The 26,576-nt window shown below is 43.0% G+C and overlaps 2 protein-coding genes across 2 annotated transcripts; both read right to left on the minus strand.

The window, feature by feature from the left end:
* Positions 1-1,551: 1,551 nt before the first annotated feature.
* Positions 1,552-17,092, minus strand: LOC134602485 (carbonyl reductase [NADPH] 1-like). The gene is made up of 3 exons (XM_063447413.1): positions 16,729-17,092; positions 3,368-3,475; positions 1,552-2,255 (listed from the first exon to the last, which is right to left on the minus strand). The coding sequence occupies exons 1-3, from the start codon at positions 17,012-17,014 to the stop codon at positions 1,819-1,821; spliced, it is 831 nt and encodes a 276-aa protein (XP_063303483.1). The 5' UTR covers positions 17,015-17,092; the 3' UTR covers positions 1,552-1,818.
* A 2,728-nt stretch (positions 17,093-19,820) lies between these two features.
* Positions 19,821-25,319, minus strand: LOC134586768 (carbonyl reductase [NADPH] 1-like). Its single transcript, XM_063442575.1, has 3 exons — positions 25,217-25,319; positions 22,533-22,640; positions 19,821-20,345 (listed from the first exon to the last, which is right to left on the minus strand). Exons 1-3 carry the CDS (start codon positions 25,302-25,304, stop codon positions 19,909-19,911), a joined length of 633 nt encoding a protein of 210 aa, XP_063298645.1. The 5' UTR covers positions 25,305-25,319; the 3' UTR covers positions 19,821-19,908.
* Positions 25,320-26,576: the final 1,257 nt, after the last annotated feature.

Consider the following 26,576-nt stretch of genomic DNA (forward strand, 5'->3'; position numbering starts at 1 on the left):
AAACTTTTTGTCCGACATTGTTCCTTTGTCATGCTCTCTGGCTGTTTTTTGTTTTTGTACGTTGAGGTCTCCTTGTTAGTATCCTCTTCGAGCTCTTTAATTATTATTCATGTTACTTATCACTAGGATAACATGGTGTTTGGTTTCTTTGGATACACAGATTTGGACACGTCATTACGCACACTTATATCATCAAGCACAACCACAGAATGGCGTGGATGACGTCACTTTACACTGATCACACTCACAGAAAGGGAGCCACCTTTTCACAGATTCGATAAGCTTACAATTTACTTTTAAATGTTTATTTGGTGCTGTATGTAGCTTAACAAATACCTAGGAGGGGTGCACCATATTTTCGGGAACACATATCATTTCATTATGTTGACTTCTACATACATGCATGTATGGTGCCCTTCAATTTGTAAAAACTAGTATGATGTGTCCTAGAAGCATAAAGGAGGATATCAAAATTCACAGCAAAACGGCAATGTTTGCAAAACAAATTCAATAAAAATACAACTAAATATTGAATAAATTTCCATTGGCACCAAATTGGTGTGCGGATATACTGTATAGTTCCAAGTTAGGAAATTAATCAAAACACCAAGTTTGAGAACTCAAAGGGCAAGTCTCTAACTTTGACCTGTGAAATCTTTTTATTGCAGTAAAACTCATCAATACTGACAGAAATGTCTAAAATAAAAATGTCTGCGTGACGCATCAAAAAGGCTCTGGTCTGGTACACACTTGTTTCACTGTGTATCATGTGCAAAATGTTAAGTGTCTTTGGCATGAGAAGTACAGTTAATGATAGTGTCACCCACGAGCTAGGAAATTAGCTGCCTAGTGAATGTATTAGGCCCTGTTGTATCTTCTGGGTTCATTCTAGAGAATCAGTTAGAACTAATTCTGAATAATTAAAGGAACACTATAGTCACCAGAACAACTTTAGCTTAATGAAGCAGTTTTGGTGTACAGATCATACCGCTGAAGTTTCACTGCTCAATTAACTGTCATTTAGGAGCTATATCACCTTTGTTTATGTTATCTTTATGCAGCTCTTGCCACACCTCCCCTGACTGTGACTGACACAGCCTGCATGAAAACAAAAATGGTTTCATTTTTAATCAGATATTAACTTACTTTAAAAGTTTTTATCTTCTGCTCTGTAAATTGAACTTGAACTACATACAGGAGGTTCCTGCAGGGTCTAGTAAGCTATTAACAGAGCAGGAAATAACAAATTTTAAATTAAACAGGATTTGCAATAAAGTAAGTGTAAACATTAGACGACTCTTTACAGGAAGTGTTTAGGAAGGCTGTGCAAGACAAATGCAGGGAGGTGTGACTAGTGCTGCATAAACAAAGAGATTTAAATTCTAAATGGCAGAAAATTGAGTAGTGACACTGCAGGGCCATGACCTATACACCAAAACTGCTTCATTAAGCTGTGGTTGTTCTGTGACTATTGTGTCCATTTAGCTAGACTTAATTTTTTTTTATTTTTAGGGGCTGCCCAATATACAAAATGTTAATTCACATTAAAAACACTGTTTTAAGTATTCTTTATTTTTTTTTTATGAAAAAGTTAAAAACAAGACAACAAACTATACACATCAAAGAGCAATGAGTAGAGGCAAGGATGTTTTGTAAAACTAGCAAAGAGGCAATCAAACAATAATTGACTGCAGCACACAGAAACAAATAAAGGCAGGCATGAACACACGAGGTGGCTGATAAAATTGTATGGGAATTAGCATATAAACAAAGTAGTTCCAAATCTCATTTGACCCACTAGTAAGCCAACACATATTGTTACCACTTTACCACTTTCTTTTCGCAAACTAGCTCCCCATGAGGTGCTGTTGCATCAGGCGGCAGGAGAGCCAGATAAACGGGAGTCTCGGCACCTTCATCTGAAGACTTTGGAGCATTTGGACCCGCCATATCGGTCCTCACCCACCCTGGACAACAGGCATTAAGTAGGATTCCATCCCCTTTCCTCGTTGCGTCTAATTCTCTTGCTTGGATCTTGGAGAGCACAGTCACTCCTATTTTAGATGTTCCGTAAGCAGTGTTTGGCCAGCCTTCTTTTTGATGTACATCTTGCTTGGCATCTTCTACAAACTTTTCCATAAGTTTGACCAGTTCCTCCTCAGTGATCGACTCACTACGAAAGACCTTCTGTAACTCTGGGCTGCAACGTCCCAAAGAATTGTAGCTGATCATGCTGGACACATTGACCACTCTCCCTAAGGGAACAGAAACATTGATTATATTATTAACATGACTGCAGTTCTATGCCACTCTCAGCGGTAAGAGGAGGCTCAGGATTCTCTGTGCACCATCACCTATGAAATTCATTTCAGCATGTGCTTAACCAACAAGATTCACACTTCCAAAGGATTATCACAGACCAATCGTTGAAAGGAACATTCTAAACACCATATAGCAGTTTGACCTCTTACATGGGATTTGCTTAAGCTAGCTCTCCTGAGATAAGCTCTGATCAATCTCAGCTGATGAACTAAGCAGTGCGAAGCCAGAGAGAGTCTGTGCCGGGAAAAAAACAGAGCTTGCAAAGCTGGTTTTAATATCCCCCCACAGAAAACATAGGGAGACAAATACATGCATATTTTCCTTGGGGGAGGTGAGGGAGAGGGCATATCTACTAAATAGTTAAAAAAATATAAATACATTTCCAATGAAGTACTCCTTTAACATTTTTATGTGATGTTCTGTTTTATTTTCAGCTTATAGTTAAGATTAAGTAAATGGCTTCACAATCCATTTCAGTCGAGGCACAGCCAGGGCATACAATGCAAATGAGGAGAAGCAAAATAATTGTGTATTTCCTCTCTCTCTGTATGCTTTCTCTATGGTGACAGCCAGGTGCAAAGGAAAATGCTGTAAAACCCCTTAAGGACACATGACATGTGTGATATGTCATGATTCCCTTTTATTCCAGAAGTTTGGTCCTTAAGGGGTTAACAATGACTGACAGGGTGCTAAGATGGAGGCGTCCAGTTTCAGGACAGAGCTGTATAGATTTCTAAATTTATTTAAATTTTATGCACCTCTCAAACATACATTTGCTAAGTACATGGGATAAGTAAACATAATATTAGAAATCCAACGAAATGGCAGTAGTACTCCAATATATGATATAACAGATTTTGATCTAAGAAGAAATCAAATTGCTATTTGAAGTAAAATATTATCCCCCTATTTTGTGGCACATTTGGGCATCCCTTTTTTTTTTTTTTAACCTTCTTTTGTATCAACATTATAAACATCATAGTTGGCATTTAAATCTCTTTTCAACATATCTTACTATGTGATTAAGCAATTCTGGTAATCTCACCGTGAGGCTTAATTAGTGGCAGCAGTTCCTTGCAAACATCTCTAGTGCCATAGAAGTCGGTTTTCATTGTGACTTCAGCTTGGGTACCAAACGGAGTAGTGTCAGCAACTGGTAGCAAAAAATAAATACCAGAATTATATTAGAATGAGTTACAAGAACATTGCAGAGCTGCCATCAGACATTTGACACAACCCAGAGTCCGCCCGCAGTGCCCACCCCAGAGTCCGTCTGCAGTGTCCACCCCAGAGTCCGCCCGCAGTGCCCACCCCAGAGTCCGCCCGCAGTGCCCACCAACAAGGATGCAGTGTGTTTGTTTAGTGGATACAGTGTATGTGTGTGTGTAGTGGATGCCAAGTGTGTGTCTTGTGGAAGATGTGTGCAGTGGCCATGGCTCGAGAGAGTTGGAAAGAGCTTCTAGAAGCTGAAGATCGCGTGTGCTGTGCCCCCATTTTACTATACAAGCTGCTGGGGGCCTGCAGGAGGAGTAGTGGAATTAGAGTAAAGTCGGCTCCTGGCACTGAAGTGCCTTTAACCCCTTAAGGACACATAACATGTCTGACACGTCATGATTCCCTTTTATTCCAGAAGTTTGGTCCTTAAGGGGTTAACTGGAGAGGACCTGCTGGATCAAGATGGCCAGGCCCGCAAAGGATGGCTCTACGTAAATTAATCTGACCTTTACCTGCCCCCTTTCAGCCACCGGACGCCCAGTGGCAAAGTTCCCAGACAGTGACAGTGCTGCTTTAAATTCTGAATGTAGCCATAAGCAAAATTATTGGGTAGGAAATTGCCAGTATTAGCTCTGGATTCAGAATGAAGTTTGACTGCCTGCTTACTGACCAGGCTTACTGCTAACCACTTCACACTACAGAATAGAGGTGAATTGGCAGTGAAATTTGAAAATGTATGAAAAATTGTTAAAGGGACACTATAGTCACCAGAACAACTACATCTTATTGAATTTGTTCTGGTGAGTAGAATCATTACATTCAGGCTTTTTGCTGTAAACACTGTCTTTTCAGAGATAATGCAGTGCTTACATTACAGCCTAGTGATAACTTCATTGGCCACTCCTCAGATGGCTGTTAGAGATCCTTCCTGGGTCATGGCTGCCTAAAATGCATCCAAACATTCAGTATCTCCACCCTCTGCATGCAGACACTGAACTTTCCTCATAGAGATTCATTGATTAAATTCATCTCTATGAGAAGATGCTGATTGGCCAGGGCTGTGTTTGAATCATGCTGGTTCTGCCCCTGATCTGCCTCCTTGATAGTCTCAGCCAATCCTATGGGGAGCACTGTGATTGGATCAGGGTACCACTTCTGCTGATGTCAGCAGGCAGTGGGCAGGTCTAAAGGAAACAGGGACAAAGCAAGCAGCTCCAGACTTGAATTCAAGTAAGATTTCTATATTTAGGGAGGCAAGAGGGGCTCAAGGTGGCTAGATGGTGGTTTTAACCCTATAGGGTCAGGAATACATGTTTGTGTTCTTGAACCTATAGTGATCCTTTAAGATGTAAAAAACAGCGTAATAGAAGCAGTTCGTCTCGCTTTACTGTTTTGTTCAACATCAATTCACTGCTTAATGAATAAACCCCACCTGCAGTTAATGACTTGTTCTTATTAGTCTAACACTGTAATTTGGTACACTAATGGCGCTTGGGACCTGTCTGAGAAATCCCAGTTATGGAATCTGAGTGCTGATGTGGATGTAATGGGCACACCTGTTAATGTAATAATTTTATCATGATGTGCAGAAACGATTTTTTGGTACAATGTTCTAATGAACATTTGGAACAAACAAATATTACGATTGTGAGAATTGTGGAAATGAAAAAAAAATCACCCTGTCCCTCTTCTATCTTAATGCCTATCTTTTCTAGGAGCTCTGTGTTGCTGGTGTGTCTGGGTGTATAACAGAGCTCCACAGTAATAATACTCCCATATATATGTCTGAGTGTATAACAGAGCTCCACAACATTAATACTCCCAGTAATGTGTCTTATTGTATAACAGAGCTCCACAGTAATAATACTCCCAGTAATGTGTCTGAGTGTATAACAGAGCAACGCAGCAATAATACTCCCATTAATGTGTCTGAGTGTAAAACAGAGCTCCACAACAATAATACTCACAGCAATGTGCCTGAGTGTATAACAGAGCTCCACAGTAATAATACTCACAGCAATGTGTCTGAGTGTATAACAGAGCTCCACAACAATAATACTCACAGCGATGTGTCTGAGTGTATAACAGAGCTCCACAGCGATAATACTCACAGCAATGTGTCTTTAAACTACAATAAATGTGTTTAGAAATCTGTAAATAAAAAAAATCAGTTCTTGTTCTATATTACATTTTAATTATATAAATTGTTATTAGTAAGTCACCTAAAATGTCTCACAATAGCCCCGACTTTGGCCTAAAATGAATTTTGTCTATTTGAAATATTGGGAGTTATGTATTATCTTATCAAGGTGTCTCTCTGGGACATACATTGCTTATATATGCTTAGGGCAGGGGTAGGCAACCTTCAGCATTCCAGATACTACAATTAACACACATGATGCTCTTAACAATGATTCAGGCAAAGCATCAAGGGAGATGTAGTCCACAACATCTGGAGTGCTGAAGGTTACCTACCCCTGATTTAGTGTCCTTGTAATGAAAAGTGACAATACTGATTTTCTATTTTTGCTTGGCATTAACTACCATGTGAGATGCCAATCCTACTGACACCGACATGTTTGTTACCTGCACATTTTAATATTGTCACCTATGGTAATATAACAATTGTCGTTCATAATAACGGTATCTCATATAATTTTCTAGCAAAGTATTACATTTTTAAAAGGAAAATGTTAACATTAAATATAAATATATTTATTTTACAGTAAAAGTAATCCTCCATGTTTAAATGGGCCAACTGTGGTGGAATCTCGGTAAAAATAAATTTAGTAGGCCGAGATTACCACGTGGCATGTGTACGTGCATATGCTGACGTATCGATCAGTTGGTTGCACGAGGCAAGATACGATCAGTAGTGTACGGAGCATGTGCAAGAATACAGGATATAGTATTCCCCCTCCTCCATTGTGCTGGACAAGCCATGCGGTCAAACAGGAAGTTAATTCTTATTTGTGTTGATTGGTCAAGGGAATGTGCGGGTGGAGCTTAATATGGGAGGAGTTATATGCCTATATAAGGAGCCTGCACTATTGTCCGGGGCTCAGAACTTGCTGTATTTTGGTGACATTAGTCCCTCTGAGTCCCGATCGGTGATCCAATAAAGAATCTCTTCCTTCCTGAAGAAACCTGTGTCCATCTCTCTGTGCTTGGCTTCCGTCAGTTTCTCCGGTATCATTTGGTGCATTGGCCGGGAAGCTCATCGTTCAACGGTAGCTGAGAGGCAGAGGCGTGAGACGGTCTATCTTTGCCCACGTTCTCTACGGCTGCACCCCTGAACTTCTGCGTGGACCTCCCTTCGTCTCGGCGCCACTGGTCTGTTGTCCAGGAGATCATCGGCCTCTACGTGAGAAGTGCTGGGGTGTCCCCGTCGATGAGTGTGAACTCAGGTTCAGGAACGAAGAGGTAAGACAACTGCTGTTTTAGACGGCAGGACCCGCTAGGGGTATACCGATTGTGCGGTAGGCCCAAAGGGGTTTTTGAATCTGTATCTGCCCCCTCTGTCGGAGGGAAGGAGCGAAGGCGCACCGCTCGATCGAACGCTCTTTAGTCAGACCGTTTGATTTGGTTAGTCAGGCAGGGCGCTCTGGTGTAAAATAAGCCCTAGCCGGACACCGGTGTCTTGTCTAGACTAGCGTTCTAGGGTGTATATTTTGTTCGCTAGGTCGGAGGGACCGGGAGACTAAGCGGCGTCTGTGTAAATCCGGTTCGCTAGTTCTCATCCTATCTGGGCTAAGTGGGAAGGCGTGTAAATTTGGAACCCACTAGACTTTTGATAGTACGACTAAGAGGCGTCTGTGTAAATTCGGTCCTCTAGCTCGTTGTATAGTGCGACTAAGAGGCGTCTGTGTAAATTCGGTTCTCTAGCTCGCTATATATGTGGTGATTGGGCAGTGTGGCTAACCAAAACGTATGTAGATTGTTTTTAGGTAGTCCATTCAAGGTACTGGCCAATAGTTTAGTTGGGAATTGTAAATGTGTTAGCGATTGTTTAGTAAAGTGTATATCTTGTTAGATAGCGCGAGCTCAGCCGTCTAGCGAGAGTGTTAATAGTGTGTTGCTGTATTATAGTGCACGGTACCATAACCCTGTATATTTACTGACATTGTATAATAAGTACTAATCATTGTCGTCCATTGCATGTTTAACACCATAACCACTAATAATTGTATTGTGACCTTAACTTGTGCTTTGGCCTATGCTAACCGTACTGTAACCGCTATTTGTAAAAGACGATGTTACTGGGGTGTGTTATAGACGGGTAATTCGTATATAGAGAATTATAGCGTGGGTGACTGTACAGTTACGCCAAAGGGCATAATATTGATTATATAGTGACTGGTGTAACAGCTGTGTGTGTACGGGAATTCCCTGAGTGTTTATTGTTATTGTGTACGTTTCACTTGGTAACCGTACCACGTGGTGCTGTTGCCAGAGGAAACGGGTGTGACTGTTGAATAGTACGCGTGTATAGTAATCGTTGTCGACGACGATGTTCCATTGTTAAATATGGGTGCGTCGCAGTCAACGATTCCGGATCCCTTAGGATGTATGGTTAAGAATTTTAAAAAGGGATTTAAAATTTGTGATTTTGGGGTAAAGATGTCTCCTGTACGTTTGGTCACTTTGTGTACTAGGGAGTGGCCTACTTTGGTTGCGGGATGGCCGCCACGTGGCAGTTTGGATCCAACTCTGGTACAGCGCTTACACGTGGCTGTATCGGGTAGGCCTGAACTTTACGGCCAGTTTCCTTATATTGACTGTTGGAGACAGGCCGTAAATGGCTCCGGACATGCCACGAGGAGCAATGTCGCCTCATGGTAGCTAGGACTTGTTCGTCCACTAGGACTGGTGTTAGGCCCATTTTGGACACGCCCCCTGAGTCCGAGATCCCTTTGCCGCCCCCTTACTTTCCGTTAAGAGGAAGTGACGCAAATACAGGAAGTCCTGCAACCCTCTCCTCACTACCCCCATCCACTTCCGCTTCCTCCTCCAGTACAGGATCCACCCCCCCTCGTACTAAATCTCCCCTTCCGGAACCAGATAGGCCAACCCCCATTAAAAACGAATATCCTGATTTGGCGCCACTTCAGACTTCCGGTCAAGCTTCATCTAGCTCGGCTCGAAGTGTTTTATTTACGACCTTTTCCCAAAACCAACCTCCCACATCCCCATACCCTATCTCTCCCCGACCGGAACCCATGACTGACGCCTCTCTACGTAGCCCCATCCAAACCCGACAGTTGACTGGTGCCCAACAATTAAAGCACTATCAGATGCCTCTTCGCCTAAATCCCGGGTCAGCTTATATCGATGCCGCAGGTCAAATGGCACACGCTGACCCAGTCTTCGTATATGTCCCATTTACCACTACCGACCTTTTAAACTGGAAGACCCATAATTCCTCGTATACTGAGAAACCACAAGCCATGACTGATCTGTTCACCTCAATAGTACAGACGCATAATCCGACATGGGCTGATTGCCAGCAGTTACTAATGACTTTATTTAACAATGAGGAAAGGACAAGAATAAATCAAGCAGCCATTAAAGCATTAGAAGATAGAGCCCGTGCTTTGAACCAAGCTAATCCAGCAGCATGGGCCGCAACACATTATCCCAACACTGATCCCGATTGGAACGTAAATGGTGCTGATATGGTTCAACTCAGAGCCTATAGAGACGCTATAATTGCTGGCATGAAAGCAGGAGGAAAGAAAGCCATTAACATGTCGAAGACAGTTGAGGTGATCCAGAAAAGCGATGAAGCGCCCAGTGTCTTTTATGACCGATTATTGGAGGCGTACCGCTTGTACACCCCCTTTAATCCGGAAGACGCAGACAATTCCCGAATGGTTAACTCCGCCTTTGTCAGCCAAGCATACGGAGATATTAAGCGCAAGCTACAAAAGTTAGAAGGGTTTGCAGGTATGTCCATCACCCAACTAATGGAGGTAGCAAATAAGGTCTATATGAACAGGGATACAGAAAGTAAGAAAGAGGAAGAGCGCAAGATGCGTAAAAAGGCTGATATGCTAGCGGTAGCGATCGCAGGCGTAGATAGACGGGGCCCAGATAGAGGCGATAGTAGATGGAATGAGGAACCTCTAAGTAGAAATCAGTGCGCTTACTGTAGGGAAGAAGGGCATTGGAGAAATGAGTGTCCGCGAAGGGAACAGTCTGAGAAAGACAGACCTAGGATAGGTTATGGAAATTTTAGAGGCAGAGCGAGAGGTAGAGGAGGCCCCGGAGGGAGTAATGGTTATAGAGGGAGTAATGGGAACAGAGGAAGTGTTAGGGAGGACAGGTATATTCCAGCAGCGCAAAGGTCCCGCGATAGAGAAGGTAGGGACTTCGTAGGATTGGCTGACACGGTCATGGAGGACTATTGATACCGACCGGGCTCCATCCCCCTTGGTCGAGCGGAGCCTATGGTCGATGTATCAATAGGGGGAAAAAGGAGCGCGTTCATGATCGACACTGGTGCTGAACATTCAGTGGTGACTAATCTGGTTGCTCCTCCATCTGGAAGGACTATTACTGTGATAGGAGCAACTGGAAGAAGTGCTGAAAAACCGGTTCTTAAAAGTCGACTCTGTACATTGGGAGGCCACGTAGTAAAACACCAATTCCTTTATATGCCTGAATGTCCAGTCCAATTGCTGGGACGTGATATGCTATCAAAATTACAAGCGCAGATTACGTTCCTACCAAATGGAACAACATCTTTAAAGTTTAATGGACCTTCAGGTATTATGACTTTATCTGTACCAAAGGAAGAAGAGTGGCGACTTTATACAGTGTTGACTAGCCAAAACCCTAGGAGTGATGAGACATTATTTAATATACCAGGAGTTTGGGCAGAGAACAACCCACCAGGACTGGCCCGCAATATTCCACCTATAAAAATTGAACTGAAACATGGGGTTTATCCAGTGAGCCTAAGACAATATCACATTCCGCAGAAGGCTAAGAAGAACATCCAATCCTATCTGGATAAGTTCATACGGTATGGTATCCTAAAATTCTGTACTTCCCCCTGGAACACCCCATTGCTGCCTGTTCAAAAGCCCGGTACAGATGAGTATCGACCTGTGCAGGACTTAAGAGCAGTCAATGATGCGGTTGTTAGCATACATCCAGTTGTACCCAATCCATATAACCTGCTTGCTTTAATTCCGGGCGGGGCTACTTACTTTACAGTCTTAGACCTCAAAGATGCCTTCTTTTGCCTCCGAATTGCCGCAGAAAGTCAATGTATTTTCGCTTTCCAATGGGAGAACGCTGTAACGGGCTCAAAACGCCAAATGACTTGGACAAGACTGCCCCAAGGGTTTAAAAATTCACCTACCCTATTTGGTTCAGCCCTAAGTCAAGATCTACTGGATTTCGAGTCCATCCCAGGAGAGTGTGTATTGTTACAATATGTAGATGACTTGTTGATAGCAGCAGTTACAAAAGAAATCTGTCAGCAAGCAACGCACGATCTACTGCACATTCTCTGGAAGGCAGGATACAAGGTGTCTAGAAAGAAGGCTCAGTTGTGTTTGCCAACTGTCAAGTATCTGGGATTCCATATCTCTGAAGGTCAAAGGATTATGGGGCCAGAGAGAAAAGAAGCTGTCTGCCAAATACCAATACCCAAGAATAGAAGACAAGTGCGAGAATTCTTGGGGGCAGCAGGCTTCTGTAGGATATGGATTCCCAGCTATGCGATACTGGCAAAACCTCTGTACGCAGCTATCAAAGGTACAGAGCACGACCCCTTCTTATGGACCCAAGAACAGCAAACGGCATTTGAAGATGTGAAGAAGGCTTTGATGAGTGCCCCAGCATTAGGTCTACCTGATCACACACGACCATTCTACTTATATGTACACGAGCAAAGAAGAATGGCTGTGGGAGTATTGACACAGTACTTGGGATCATGGCAAAGACCTGTTGCCTACATGTCTAAGCAATTGGATGCAGTGGCCAGCGGACTTCCACCTTGTCTAAGAGCCGTAGCTGCAGCCGCCCTGCTAGTAGCTGAAGCCGATAAACTCACTCTGGGTCAAGAACTTTATGTACGAGTCCCACATGCAGTACAGACGTTGTTGGATTACAAAGGAAATCATTGGTTTAGTAACAGCCGTATGACCAAGTATCAAGCAATGTTGTGTGAAAACCCAAGAGTGCATTTAGAGACTGTAAACACCTTAAATCCAGCTACCCTTTTGCCACAACCTACTGAAAGTCAACATGATTGTTTGGAAGTAATGGATGAAGTATTTTCAAGTAGACCAGATCTTCGTGATTTTCCCATCCAGAACCCCGATGTTCAATATTACACCGACGGCAGTAGTTATGTGAAAGAAGGGATCCGCTATGCAGGATATGCAGTAACAACAATAGACAAGGTGATAGAAGCTCGGCCACTGGCGAAAGGAACATCAGCACAAAAGGCAGAATTGATAGCACTGACACGAGCGTTACAATTGGCTGAAGGTTTAAGAGTAAACATCTATACGGACTCTAAGTATGCGTTTTTAACCACTCATGCCCACGGAGCTTTGTATAAAGAAAGAGGACTACTGAATTCAGAAGGCAAAGAAATCAAATACGCAGCTGAAATCCTACAACTATTGGAAGCAGTGTGGGAGCCGAAAGAAGTCGGTATTATTCATTGTCGAGCGCATCTAAGAGGAGATGGTGATGTAACCAAGGGAAATCGGATGGCAGATAGTGCAGCTAAGCGTGCTGCTGAATCAGGAAGACAGGAGTATGTGGGGCATATAGCTGCTCTTATACCAACTCCACTGTCCCAATGGACTCCAGTTTATACAGCTCAAGAAGAGGAGTGGTTAAAGACTGAACCGGGAAAGTATCTGGAGAACAAGTGGTATCAGCTAGAAGATGGAAGAATAGTCATACCAGCATCACTAGCAGTAGGAATTGTCCAAAATTATCATAACGGGACACATTCTGGGAGAGACAGTACTGAAGAATCTCTTAGGAAACATTTCTACATACCAAGATTGTCCAACTTGACTCAGGCCATTGTACGAAGATGTGTAACGTGTGCTAAAAATAATGCAAGACAAGGACCAGTAAAGCCACCAGGAGTCCAGTTTATGGGGGGACTCCCCATGTCCGATCTACAAATAGACTTTACAGTGATGCCTAAATCGGGTGGACATCGTTACCTGTTGGTAATTGTGTGCACCTATTCAGGCTGGGTAGAAGCATGTCCTACTCGTACAGAGAAAGCAGGAGAAGTTGTGAGATTCCTGCTACGAGAAATAATACCCCGATATGGACTACCCTGTTCTATAGGATCGGACAATGGTCCAGCTTTTGTTCATCAGTGCCTACAACAACTGACTCATATGCTTGGTATAAAGTGGAGGCTTCATACTGCATATAGACCCCAGAGTTCTGGTAAGGTAGAGAGAATGAATAGAACTATAAAGAACCAGTTGGCTAAAATGTGTCAGGAAACCCAACTTAAGTGGAACGTTCTCTTACCCATAGCTCTATTGCGAATCCGCAGTACCCCTACCAGAAGGATGGGCCTCTCTCCTTTTGAAATCATGTATGGGCGACCACCTCCCGTACTTGGTAACTTAAGGGGGGACTTGAGTCAGTTGGGAGAAGGAATTACCCGGCAGCAGGTTGTAGAGTTGGGTAAGACTATGGAGGAGGTACAGAAATGGGTACAAGATAGATTACCTGTGAATATTTATCCCCCTGTTCATAGTTATCATCCAGGAGACCAAGTGTGGATTAAAGAGTGGAATAATGTACTGTTAGGGCCCAAGTGGAGAGGTCCTTATGTTGTTCTTTTGTCTACCCCTACAGCGATAAAAGTAGCAGAAGTGACTCCGTGGATACATCACTCCAGGGTTAAGCCAGCAGCAGTCGATTCTTGGCAAGTTACAGCAGATCCAGAGAATCCCTGCAAGATCCGGTTGAAACGCACTACTCAGTCGGAGTAACGAGGAATTATTGTGGATTACAAATTTTATTGTTACAGGTGTGAGTGAGAAGGCCATAATAAAGCCTGTCCGCTTACCATCACATAGTGTATAAGCCAGGAAAGTCTCGAAGGGACACCTGTGAAGACGAGCAGAACTCCATTCCCTGCAGCCCTCACATCCTGGAAGCTGAGGTTCCATCGCACGGACGAAGACTGAGGATGACGGCGAAAGATGTGCTTTTGATTGTGTTTATTTACATGTGTTTTTATATTCAGGAAGGTAGAGGTACCGACACTCCTAGCTGTGAGGTATGCATTAAGACTACGAGAACAGGTAACCATATTTCCCAAACCCTAATTTGGCATTCACAATACGAGTGTAAAGGAGATGTATCGAGATGTAGATACTTAAATATAGATTATAGTGTGTGCCATTTAGGAGTAGGAGAACCTAAGTGCTTCAGTCCAGAGTATCAACCTCGTACAATTTGGTTGACTCTCAGGAATGGAGATCCTCAGGGGACCCTAATTAATAAGACGGTGTTAGAATCCGTACATTCTTCGGGTGTTCTGCTATTTGATGCGTGTAAAGCGATATCGAGTGGTAGAAAGCCGTGGAATGTATGTGGGGATCTTAGATGGGAGAGGACGTATGGGTCTAATGATAAATATATTTGTCCCAGTAGTAAAAATAAATATGTGAGTCCTAGATGCCCAAATAAAGATTATAACTTTTGTCCATATTGGTCTTGTGTGGGGTGGGCGACTTGGGGACAGACAGTAGACAAAGACATGATAGTGACGAAGTTGCCGACTAGCCCATATTGTAGGTCCATGGAATGTAATCCCATCCATATACTTATTAATAACCCCGACAAGTTCCTAGATAAGTATGGCAATTTATTTGGGTTTCAAATATACGGGACGGGTTTAGATCCTGGGACATTATTGTTTATAGGGATAGAGACTGATACGGTATCCTCCCAGACTCATCAAGTATACCATTCCTTTTATGAAGAGATGAGTATAGATAATAAGATCCCCCATAACGCTAAAAACCTGTTCATTGACCTAGCTGAAAGTATTGCCGGTAGTCTTAATGTTACCAACTGCTATGTGTGTGGAGGTACTAACATGGGAGACCAATGGCCATGGGAAGCAAAGGAGGTAATGTCCGGTTCTGAGGCAGTTGACCAACTAATATCTACACAAGCCGATTATCATATGAGTGTTAGAGGTAAATCTGAGTGGAGATTAAAGACCTCCATCATAGGTTATGTTTGCATAGCAAGGAAAGGAATAATGTATAACACTTCTGTAGGAGAGTTAACTTGTCTAGGGCAAAAAGCTTATGATGATGATACAAAGAATACAACTTGGTGGTCGGCTTCAAATGTCTCAGAACCATCAAACCCGTTTGCTAGATACGCCAATTTAAAGGACGTGTGGTTTGATCTATCCATCACATCAACCTGGAGAGCCCCAGCAAATTTGTACTGGATCTGTGGTAAGAAGGCCTATTCGGAGTTGCCACAGGACTGGGAAGGGGCATGTGTGTTGGGTATGCTCAAACCATCCTTCTTCTTGTTACCGATTGAAACAGGTGAGACTTTAGGTGTTAAAGTGTATGATGTGAATCATAGGAAGAAAAGGGGACCCATAGAGATAGGCACCTGGGAAGATAATGAATGGCCTCCCCAGCGTATCATAGATTATTATGGGCCAGCCACGTGGGCTGAGGATGGTACCTTTGGTTACAGAACCCCTATTTATATGCTCAACCGCATTATAAGATTACAGGCGGTGGTTGAGATTATCACTAATGAGACATCACAAGCGCTCAATCTTCTAGCGAAGCATAACACCAGGATGAGGACAGCAGTCTACCAAAATAGATTAGCCTTGGATTACCTATTGGCAGTAGAGGGAGGTGTATGTGGGAAGTTTAACCTAAGCAATTGCTGTCTTCAAATAGATGACGAAGGGCAAGCAATAGCTGAGCTTACTAGCCATATGGTTAAACTAGCGCATGTGCCTACTCAGGTATGGAAAGGGTATAATCCAAGTAGTTGGTTTGGTAGCTGGTATGAGTGGTTTGGAGGGCTTAAGGCAGTGGTAGGTGGAGTCCTACTGATTTTACTGTTGTGTCTACTCCTACCGTGTCTTATACCCTTAGTAGTTAGGTCTGTGCAAAGCCTGATAGGAAGTATAGCAGAGAGGAAGGCTGCTGCACAGATAATGGCGATATATAAATATAAGGCTCTAGACCAAGGAGAACCAATGCAGGAAGATGAGTGTTAAAAGATTCACATCATAAGATAAGTCTGGTCTGGTTCAAGGTAACTTGCGGTGTAAGCAAACCAAGGTTATGTGATGCCTCAAGTAATTGTAAAATATCAAGAGGCATCAAAGGGGGGAATGTGGTGGAATCTCGGTAAAAATAAATTTAGTAGGCCGAGATTACCACGTGGCATGTGTACGTGCATATGCTGACGTATCGATCAGTTGGTTGCACGAGGCAAGATACGATCAGTAGTGTACGGAGCATGTGCAAGAATACAGGATATAGTATTCCCCCTCCTCCATTGTGCTGGACAAGCCATGCGGTCAAACAGGAAGTTAATTCTTATTTGTGTTGATTGGTCAAGGGAATGTGCGGGTGGAGCTTAATATGGGAGGAGTTATATGCCTATATAAGGAGCCTGCACTATTGTCCGGGGCTCAGAACTTGCTGTATTTTGGTGACATTAGTCCCTCTGAGTCCCGATCGGTGATCCAATAAAGAATCTCTTCCTTCCTGAAGAAACCTGTGTCCATCTCTCTGTGCTTGGCTTCCGTCAGTTTCTCCGGTATCACAACATCTACGCACAAAACCACCCACAACAAACTACTGAACTTCATTAGGTAGGTGTGACGCTTAGAGTGACCAAATATTCTATACTTTACAGCAGGGGTGCCCAAAAGGTAGATCCCCAGATGTTTTAAAACTACAGCTTCCACGATGCTTTGCCATGCTAAAAACATGCAAAGCATCATGGGAATTATAGCTCCCCCCCCCCCCAGATATGCTCTTTGTCCTTTTATTGGCATTAACCATTTGAGAACTGAACTTGCTTCTGTCCCCAGCAGAGTAGTTTCTTTACTAGCTGACGGCAGTGTGTGCACAGTACATTCATTCCTGTTACCCCAGGGGCAGTCAGGGCAGCCATACCCACCTTTAAAAGCAATGCCAGCGTTGTTGATGAGTACATCAATGCCCCCATACTTGTCCTTTAGGAAATCCCTGAGAGCCTGGATGCTGGGCAGGTCAGTGATGTCCAACTGGTGGAAGTGGGGGGACAATCCTTCCTTCTCCAGGGCCTTGACAGCTTCCTCCCCCAGTTTTGGGTTCCTGGCTGTGAGATAAACATCCCCCCTGAACTGCTTGCATAAGGATTTGACTACAGCCAGCCCAATCCCCTTATTGCCCCCTGTGACTACTGCAACCTTTATACTGGCCATAATGTAATCCTGAGCTGCTGATGCAAGCTAGGGACAGGAGCCTAGGGATACTGTACTTATTATAACAGAGAGCAGGCTTGGTTTGAAGATCCCACCCATAAGGCTGGGTTGAGATATAAGACCACCTTAAATGGGAGGCAGAAACAGTACAGACTACTCCCCTACAATCTGAATGTTGACGTTCTATTCTCCAAACATTGTATCACTTTGTCTTCTCCAACAGCGCCACCTGCAGTATAACTCATTAAGACCCGTCCTAGGCTCTTTTGAGATGCCTTTTTGGCACTATTGCCATGCAGTCAGTGTATTTCACAGTTTCATTGTTTCTTTTTAACCCCTTAAGGATAAAGCCAATTTTACAAGTTCTGATTAAAGCAAAACCTGCAATTTGAACCATATGTCTGTTCAACCATAATTTACCTTGTTCATATTATGTACACCCGCACATACTATATATCATTTTCTTCTGAAGATACAGGACTTTCATTTCACATCAAAGATAAATATATATTTGTGTTCAGGTATGTATCACGAATATAACAGAACCCCCAAAAGTATAGGTTGCATGGTATTTTGGAAAAATACAGGATCAAAAACACAGCTTTCCCCGTTTTCAGTTTCTATACATTGAAATTTGTCAGATTGGTTTGTTGGCCATATGTTGCCTTTGAGACTGTATGGTAGCCAGGGAATGAAAATGACCTCTATCATGGCATACCATTTGTAAAAGTATACAATCCAGGGTATTCAAAATTGGTATGTCCAGTCTTTTATAGTAGCTACCTAGTTACAAACACTGGCCAAAGGTAGAGTTTATATCAGTTTTTTTGCATTTTTCCCAAATAAACTGCCCTTTCACCGATAATATCATCAGCCTTATATGTTTTACTGCTCTAAAACACTCATATTTGTGTTCAGTAATGTCTCACGCGTACAATACCCCAAATGTTACGGTTTGATGGTGTTTGGGAAGTTACAGGGTCAAATATAAGACTTGCCCATTAACGTATCCCAGGAATGAGAATTACCCCCAACATGGCACAATATTTGAAAAAAATAGAAAAACCCATGGTATTCTAAATGGGGTATGTCCAGTCTGTTTAAGTAGTCACTTAGTCGCAAACCCTGGCCAAAGTTGGCGTTCATATTTGTTTTTTTGCATGTTACACAAAAACTGCACTTTTACTGGTAATGTCATCAACATGATAAGTTTTACTATTTTGAAACACTAATATTTGTGTTCAGCGAAGTTTCCCGAGTATAACAGTACCCCACATGTACAGGTTTTAGTTTTTTGGAAAATCACAGGTCTAAATATAGAGCTTGCATTCAGGTCCCTCAAATTGTAATTTAAAAAAATCACATAATACCCCTGCAAGCAGTTCTTTAGCTTGCTATTCTGGCCATATGATCATGACGTATCTGCATGTCTGTCAGCGTGTGCCCCTGTGTATCTGTCTGTGTATGTGTGTCAGTGTTTACATCTGTGAGTGTCATTCTGTATATGTGAATGTGTGTCATTTTGTGCACATGTGTGTCATTCTGTGTGTCTGTGTATGCGCATGTCTGTATCTGTATCTGCACGATCGTACCTAGAGCATTTGGCACCCGGGGCGGGTCCTATTTTTGGCACTCCCCCATAACTTTAAATGTAAAAAACAACCAACATTTTTTTTATGTATTTAGCACTGTTTGTGTCTTTGAATGTATGCATGTTTTTGTATGGAGTATGTGTGAGTGAATGTAGGGGTGTGTTTGTATGTAGTGTTGACGTTGAAATGCATGAGTGTATTTGTGTGTAGTGTTGGCAAGATTTTAAGATGTCTGCACATATAGACATACACACATGACATACACGGACACTCTAAACTGTGTAAGTGATTTTCCTTTGGCGTCTTTTGTGTGTTTATTATTTATTTGTTAAAGCACTATGTTTTATTTTGTTTCCTCACACTTACACATCCTCACTCACATATTGCTCCAACTCTCACATTTTTTTATTGTTATTTTTGTTTTTTCAGTTTCTTTTTACTGTTTATTTTAAAAAATATACATTTGAATTTTTAAAATTATTTATTTGTTATTTTTAATATATATTTATTTTTTCCTCCTCTAGTGATATTCTTATTCACCCCTTTATTTCTTCATTTACAATTTTTGTCTGACATTGTTCCTTTATCATGCTCTCAGGCTGGTGTTTTTTTGTACTTTGAGTTCTCCTTGTTAGTATCCTCTTCAAGCACTGTAATTATTATTCATGTTACTTATCACTAGGGTAACGCGGTATTTCTATGGATACAGTTTGGGGTACTTCATTACGCACGCTTATGTCATCACACTCAATCACAGTATGGGGTCTTGACGCACGTTCATACGATGATGTCACGCTGCACTGATCACACTCAGGGACTGGGAGTCACTTTTACATATTTGTTAAGTTTACCATTCATATATACCTATAAGTATTTGTTTATTTGGTGCTGTATGTATCTTAATAAAGATCCATGAGGGTCGCAACGTTGATATCCACCATGTTTTCTGGAACACATAAAATTCAGCACTAAATGCAAAAGGGTCACAGCACCCAGACAACTTCAATTAACTGAAGTGGTCTGGGTGCCTACAGTGTCCCTTTAAGTATTTGTTTTTTCATAAAAATAAATAAATAAAACAAAATAAATGTATACACATCAAAGCGCAATGAGTAAATGCAAGGATGTTTAGTATATTTAGCAAAGAGGCAATCAAACAATATTTGACTGTAGTACCCACAAACTAATAAAGGTAGTTATGAACACACAAAGTGGCTGATAAAGTTTTATGGGAATTAGCATATAAACACCGTAGTTCCATATCAGAGCTCATATGACCCACTAGTAAGCCAACACATATGATTACCACTTCACCACTTTCTTTTCACTAACTAGCTCCCCGTGAGGTGCCGTTGCATCAGGCGGCAGGAGAGCCAGATAAACGGGAGTCTCGGCACCTTCATCTGGAGACTTTGGAGCATTTGGACCGGCCATATCGGTTCTCACCCACCCTGGGCAACAGGCATTAAGTATTATTCCATCCCCTTTCCTCGTTGCGTCTAACTCTCTTGCTTGGATCTTGGAGAGCACAGTCACTCCTATTTTAGATGTTCCGTAAGCAGTGTTTGGCCAGCCTTCTTTTTGATGTATGTCTTGCTTGGCATCTTCTACAAACTTTTCCATAAGTTTGACCAGTTCCTCCTCTGTGATCGACTCACTACGAAAGACCTTCTGTAACTCTGGGCTGCAACGTCCCAAAGAATTGTAGCTAACTATGCTGGACACATTGACCACTCTCCCTAAGGGAATAGAAACATTGATTATATTATTAATATTACTGCAGTTCTACGCCACTCTCAGCGGTAAGAGGAGGCTCAGGATTCTCTGTGCACCATCACCTCTGAAGTTCATTTAAGCATGTGCTTAAAGGGACACTATAGTCACCTGAACAACTTTAGCTTAATGAAGCAGTTTTGGTGTATAGAACATGCCCCTGCAGCCTCACTGCTCAATCCTCTGCCATTTAGGAGTTAAATCCCTTTGTTTATGAACCCTAGTCACACCTCCCTGCATGTGACTTGCACAGCCTTCCATAAACACTTCCTGTAAAGAGAGCCCGATTTAGGCTTTCTTTATTGCAAGTTCTGTTTAATTAAGATGTTCTTATCCCCTCCTATGTTAATAGATTGCTAGACCCTGCAAGAGCCTCCTGTATGTGATTAAAGTTCAATTTAGAGATTGAGATACAATTATTGAAGGTAAATTACATCTGTTTCAAAGTGAAACCAGTCTTTTTTTCATGCAGGCTCTGTCAATCATAGCCAGAGGAGGTGTGGCTAGGGCTGCATAAACAGAAACAAAGTGATTTAACTCCTAAATGACAGTGAATTGAACAGTGAAATTGCAGGGGAATGATCTATACACTAAAACTGCTTTATTTAGCTAAAGTAATTTAGGTGACTATAGTGTTCCTTTAACCAAGGAGATTTACATTTCCAAAGTATTATCACAGACCAATCGTTCAAAGGAACATTCCAAACACCATAACCACTATAGCAGTTTGACTTCTTACATAGGGTCTGCTTCCGCTAGCTCTCCTGAGATAAGCTCTGATTAATCTCAGCTGCTGAGCTAAGTCCTGCTCAGCCAGAGAAAGGGAAAGAGCAGAGTACTCGCAAAGCTGATTTTAATCTTTCCCCAAATAAAACGTATGGACACAAATACATGCACATTTTCTTTGAGGGGGGGGGGGGGGGGGGGGAGGCGGGTATATATACTAATTTGTGCTGTGTTTTCTTTTCAGTTTATAGCTAAAGGGACACTATAGTCACAAGAACAACTACAGCATAGTGTAGTTGTTCTGGTGAGTATAATAGCTCCCTTCAGGAATTTTCATGCAAACACTGCCTTTTCAGAGAAAAGGCAGTGTTTACATTGCCCCTAGGGACACCTCCAAGTGGCCACTCCTTAGATGGCCACTGGAGGGGCTTCCTGGCTCAGGACTGCTCAGTAAGCAGCCCTGCTGTTCAGCGTCTCCACGCTCTGCATGGAGAAGCTGAATTGATTCAATGCATCTCTATGAGGAGGTCCTGATTGGCAAAAATGGCATTTGGCCCCGCCCCATGCTGATTTTAGCCAATCCAATGCCATTTTGATTATGTCACAAAGGGGGCAGAGCCAGCGCCGCTGAAAATAAGGTGAGTTTTAAACTTTTATAGCGGAGCGAAGGGGTGGCAAGCCACCAAAATGGTGGGTTTAGCACTATAGGGTCAGGAATACAGGTTTGTGTTCCTGACCCTATAGTGATCCTTTAACAGTTAGTAAATGGCTTCATAATCTATTTCAGTCGAGGCACTGCCCAGGCACACAATGCAAATGAGGAGAAGCACAAGGATTGTATATTTCTCTCTGTATGCTTTCTCTATGCTGACAGCCAGGTGCAAAGGACAATGCTTATAACAATGTGTCAAGGAAGAAAATCTCAGGCAATCACCTTTAAGCAGCTTTAATGGTACTGCAACGTTACAACGTTTTCAACATGTACCCAGGTCTTTGTCAAGCTTTTTAAAAAAAATTTTTAACGCTTATAACAATGACTGACAGGGAGCTAAGATGGAGGCGCCCAGTTTCAGGACAGAGATGTGTTGATTTCTAAATGTATTTTTTTTTTTTTTTGCACCTCTCAAACATACATTTGCCAAGTACATGGGATAAGTAAACATAATATTAGGAATTGGTGAAATTGGTGATAATAATAACAATAATAATAATTAAAGAAAATGGTGGTACTACTCTAATATATGAGATAACAGCTTGTTGACCCAAGGAGGAATTTAGTTGCTATTTGAAGTAAAATAATTGTCTCCCATTTTGTGGCACATTTGGAAATCACTTTTTTTCACCTTCATATATCAACATCATAGTTGGAATTTAAATCTCTTTTCAACATTTCTTACTACATGGCTAAGCTATCCTGGCAATCTCACCGTGTGGCTTAATTAGTGGCAGCAGTTCCTTGCAAACATCCCTAGTGCCATAGAAGTTGGTTTTCATTGTGACTTCGGCTTGGGTACCAAATGGAGTATTGTCAGCAACTGGTGGCAAAAACAAAACAAAACCATAATTATATTTAAATTAGTTGAAATAACAGTGTGCAGGGTTGCCATTAGACATTTTGTGGCCCCTGACACAGCTCAAGGTCTGGGGCCCACTCCCGAGTCCTCCCACAAGGATGCAAAGTGTTTGTGTAGTGGATCTAGTGTGTGTGTGTAGTGGTTGCAGAGTGTGCGTGTGCATAGGCGTGCGCACAAGGTGTGCCGGGTGTGCCTGGGCACACCCTAATCCCCACCACCCGCGCTATGTGAATCCATGGGCCGGTGGGGAGATCAAAGATATGTCTCACCAGCCCACAGGCCGGGAGGGAGGAAGGAGAGGACCCGGGGAGCTCTTGCAAGCAGCTCTGCTGGGTTCCTCTCGCGAGGCGAGAATTCACTCACCACTGGACCACCAGGGATGGCAGCAGCACGATCCCCCTATCTACAAAAGGTAAGAAGGGAGGGGGGCTATTAACTAAACGGCCCCCCCACCCCCACACAACACACACAACCAGCACCCACACACACACAGCACCCTTACACAGCACACACACTAACAGCACCCTCACACATAAATCACCCTTACACATACACACTAACAACACACACACACACACACACAGCACCTTTACACACACGCACACACACACACACACAAACAGCACCCTTACACACACAGCACCCTCACACACACATGAACAGCTCCCTCACACACAACACCTTTACACACACACCACTCTCACAGCACCCTCACACATACACACACACTAACAGCACCCTCACACACCGCGCCCTCACACTGCACCCTTACACACACACTAACAGCACCATCACACACACCACCCTCACAAACACACACCGCACCCTCCCACACACACACATGTGTGTATATATATATATATAGCGCGTGTGTGTTTGTGCTTTAGGGTGCACACCCTTATGCAATAGGCTGCGCACACCTATGTGCGTGTGTGTGTAGTGGATATAGTGTATGTGTAGCGGACGCAGAGTGTGTGTGTAGTGGATATAGTGTATGTGTGTGTTTGTGTAGTGGATGCAGAGTAGGTGTCTTGTGGATGATGTGTGTAGTGGCTGGGGGCTTGTAGGAGCTGGAGAGAGTCTCTGGAAGTTGAAAATTACATATGCTGTGCCCCCTCTTCACTATACATGCTGCCGGGGCCTGCAAGGGCAGTGGTGAGACTAACGTAGAGAGTGCCCTAGTGCAAGACTTTTTTTGTGCCTTCTAGCACAAGGGCGGCCAAAATGCTTTGCCAGGTGGGGATCTAAAATTTGCCCATACTTGCTGGGTTGTATTTGGCACTGAGCAGTGTTTGAATGTAAGCATGTGTTTGTAACGAGTATGTGTGTGTGAATGTTGGCTTTGGAATGCAGGTGTGCATTTGTGTGTAGTGAGAGACACACACACAGACTCTGACATTCATACAGATACACTGACATACATGCAAATACACAGTTATACAGACACAGTTACACACACACACACACACACAAAAACACATTGACACATATACAGGTGCACACTGACATACAGATACAAACAGACACACAGATACCCACACTGACGTACAGTTACACATAGTTTCCCTTTAAAGGGGCCTGATCGTGCTATTAGCAAGCCACAGTGCATGACCAGGCCCCTAAAGACAAATGCCAATCGGGTGGCCCTAAGTGCACCAGCCACCCTATGAGTATCCTTAGCATGCGGGCACATAGTTCAGCTGCTGCGCTGGGCACACACACACACATATATATATATATATATTTATGACTGTTCCAATTTCACTGAAATTCGACCCCAATCAAGAGATATACAGAGACAAAGTAGGGACTCTTTGTATGTATTCTATTTCTCCTCCGCCTGATGTTCTTAGACTCACGGCGGAGTCTAAGTGTCAATACAGTCAGCCGTCACCAGTGATGGAGGCAGGGAATTTTATCTGTCTGTGGAGGATCCTCCATAGACCTCACTGCTTTATTCTCATTTCAGTCAATAAGTCACAAACAGTCCAGTTTTGTCCAAATATTCTATACTCTACAACAGGGGTGCCCAAAAGGTAGATCCCCAGATGTTTTAAAACTACAGCTTCCACAATACTTTGCCCAGTCTAAAACCATGTAAAGCATCATGGGAATTGTAATTCCACAACATCTGGGGGTCTACCTTTTGAGCACCCCTTTTCTACAGCTATAGTAACAGCTTGGCGACTTTATCCTTTATTTTGCAGTTATATATATGTATATTATATATATTCAGTATTTCTTTCAGTGGCATTCACTGTTTTACAATGAATCATACATTGTGCCCAGAGTTATAAGATATTATAAAACATTAGTACTGATGCAAAGGTACTGGTAAGTAATTGGTTTCCATACCAACTGCTCCACATAAAGTCTCCCCCCAAGATATGCTCTTTGTTCTTTTATTGGCATTAACCATTTGAGAACTGAACTTGCTTCTGTCCCCAGCAGAGTAGTTTCTTTGCTACCTGACGGCAGTGTGTGCACAGTGCATTCATTCCTGTTACCCCAGGGGCAGTCAGGGCAGCCATACCCACCTTTAAAAGCAATGCCAGCGTTGTTGACTACAGCCAGCCCAACCCCCTTATTGCCCCCTGTGACTACTGCAACCTTTATACTGGCCATAATGTAATCCTGAGCTGCTGCTACAAACACGGAACAGGAGCTGAGTGATACTGTACTTGGCAGAACAGATAACAAGCTTGGTTTGAAGATCCCACCCATAAGGCCGGGCTGAGATATAAAACCACCCTGAATGGGAGGCAGAAACAGCACAGTCTACTCCCCTTATATACCTCTCTTCCTGCTGTCATCTAGGAATTATTTTTTATCAAACACCGCCACCTGCAGTTAAAAAAAACAACTTACAGCAACTTACAATACAATACAGTACAATAAATACAATTTTATAACAAGACACGGAGGCTCATATTGCATATCCCTTTCTTTACTGTTGACAAATAGCAGCAAAGGAAACATACAGAATGAAAAAAAAGAATGAACATGTGATAACGTAGGCCCCTCCCCCTCAGGTCCCAGTATAACAGGCAGCACTTCCCTTCCATTTCCCTCTTTCTTTGCTGCTCTGACACAAAGATAAGTACATGCCATATTTTCTCTTATATACTATTCATTGATAATTTAATGGATTTTTATTTAATTTGTATTTATTTAGTCTTTTATTTCGAAGGTTAGTAATTGTGTCGTTATACACTAGCCTCAGGGCCCAGACCTCCCCTGCTTATGTAACCTTGTCTGTTTCTTCTGCTCGAGCGCCTCTCTGCGCACTTCTTCTTGTTTCATTATTCCTCCGCGTAGCTTGCGGGTGCCGCGAATCCCGCGAGATTCCCGGCGGCCATTTTCTGTCATTCTGTCCCTACCTCTTAGTGTGTCGCTGGTCTGGGCCCTGGTGAGAGCGTTTTTCCTTTGCTTAGTTTGTTTGGGTGACTAACCCATACGTCCTTGATCATGCCTAAACCCAGACTATCTACTGGGTCCGCTCACTCTGGGGAGTCGGATTCCCCAGCAATCAGAACTGAGGCCCCTGTCACCTCAGATATTTCGCCTTCTATGGCGGATGGGACTACCCAACCCGATGGACCACAGTTTCTGGCGCTACAGCGCTCGGTGACAGACGCCATTATGGCTGCTATGGGGTCTATGTCCTCCACCCTCTCCCACACCATTTCACAAGCCCTCTTGCCCCGTCCTTCAGACGAGCAACTCTCGGGCACCTCGACACCCCAGGGAGAGGTATCTAAAGGGGACTTCAAAAAGGCTGCCCGTAAATCTAAACACTCCTCTGCCTCCAGAAACACCATGACTGGCGTACCTTCGGTCGCCCCAGAAAGCGTGTCCCATCCACGCAAAAGAGCCTTTCCGCGCCAGGCAGAACGG

This window comes from Pelobates fuscus, chromosome 1, assembly GCF_036172605.1.
Source record: "Pelobates fuscus isolate aPelFus1 chromosome 1, aPelFus1.pri, whole genome shotgun sequence".
Taxonomy (NCBI): domain Eukaryota; kingdom Metazoa; phylum Chordata; class Amphibia; order Anura; family Pelobatidae; genus Pelobates; species Pelobates fuscus.

Coding starts and splice junctions, on each gene's coding strand:
- LOC134586768 (XM_063442575.1), bottom strand. CDS start 25,304: ATGGCCAGTATAAAGGTTGCAGTAGTCACAGGGGGCAATAAGGGGGTT. Junction 22,641..25,216: donor CGCTGGCATTGCTTTTAAAG/GTGGGTATGGCT, acceptor TTTTGCCACCAG/TTGCTGACAATACTCCATTT. Junction 20,346..22,532: donor GCCACTAATTAAGCCACACG/GTGAGATTGCCA, acceptor CTATTCCCTTAG/GGAGAGTGGTCAATGTGTCC.
- LOC134602485 (XM_063447413.1), bottom strand. CDS start 17,014: ATGGCCAGTATAAAGGTTGCAGTAGTCACAGGGGGCAATAAGGGGATT. Junction 3,476..16,728: donor CGCTGGCATTGCTTTTAAAG/GTGGGTATGGCT, acceptor TTTTGCTACCAG/TTGCTGACACTACTCCGTTT. Junction 2,256..3,367: donor GCCACTAATTAAGCCTCACG/GTGAGATTACCA, acceptor CTGTTCCCTTAG/GGAGAGTGGTCAATGTGTCC.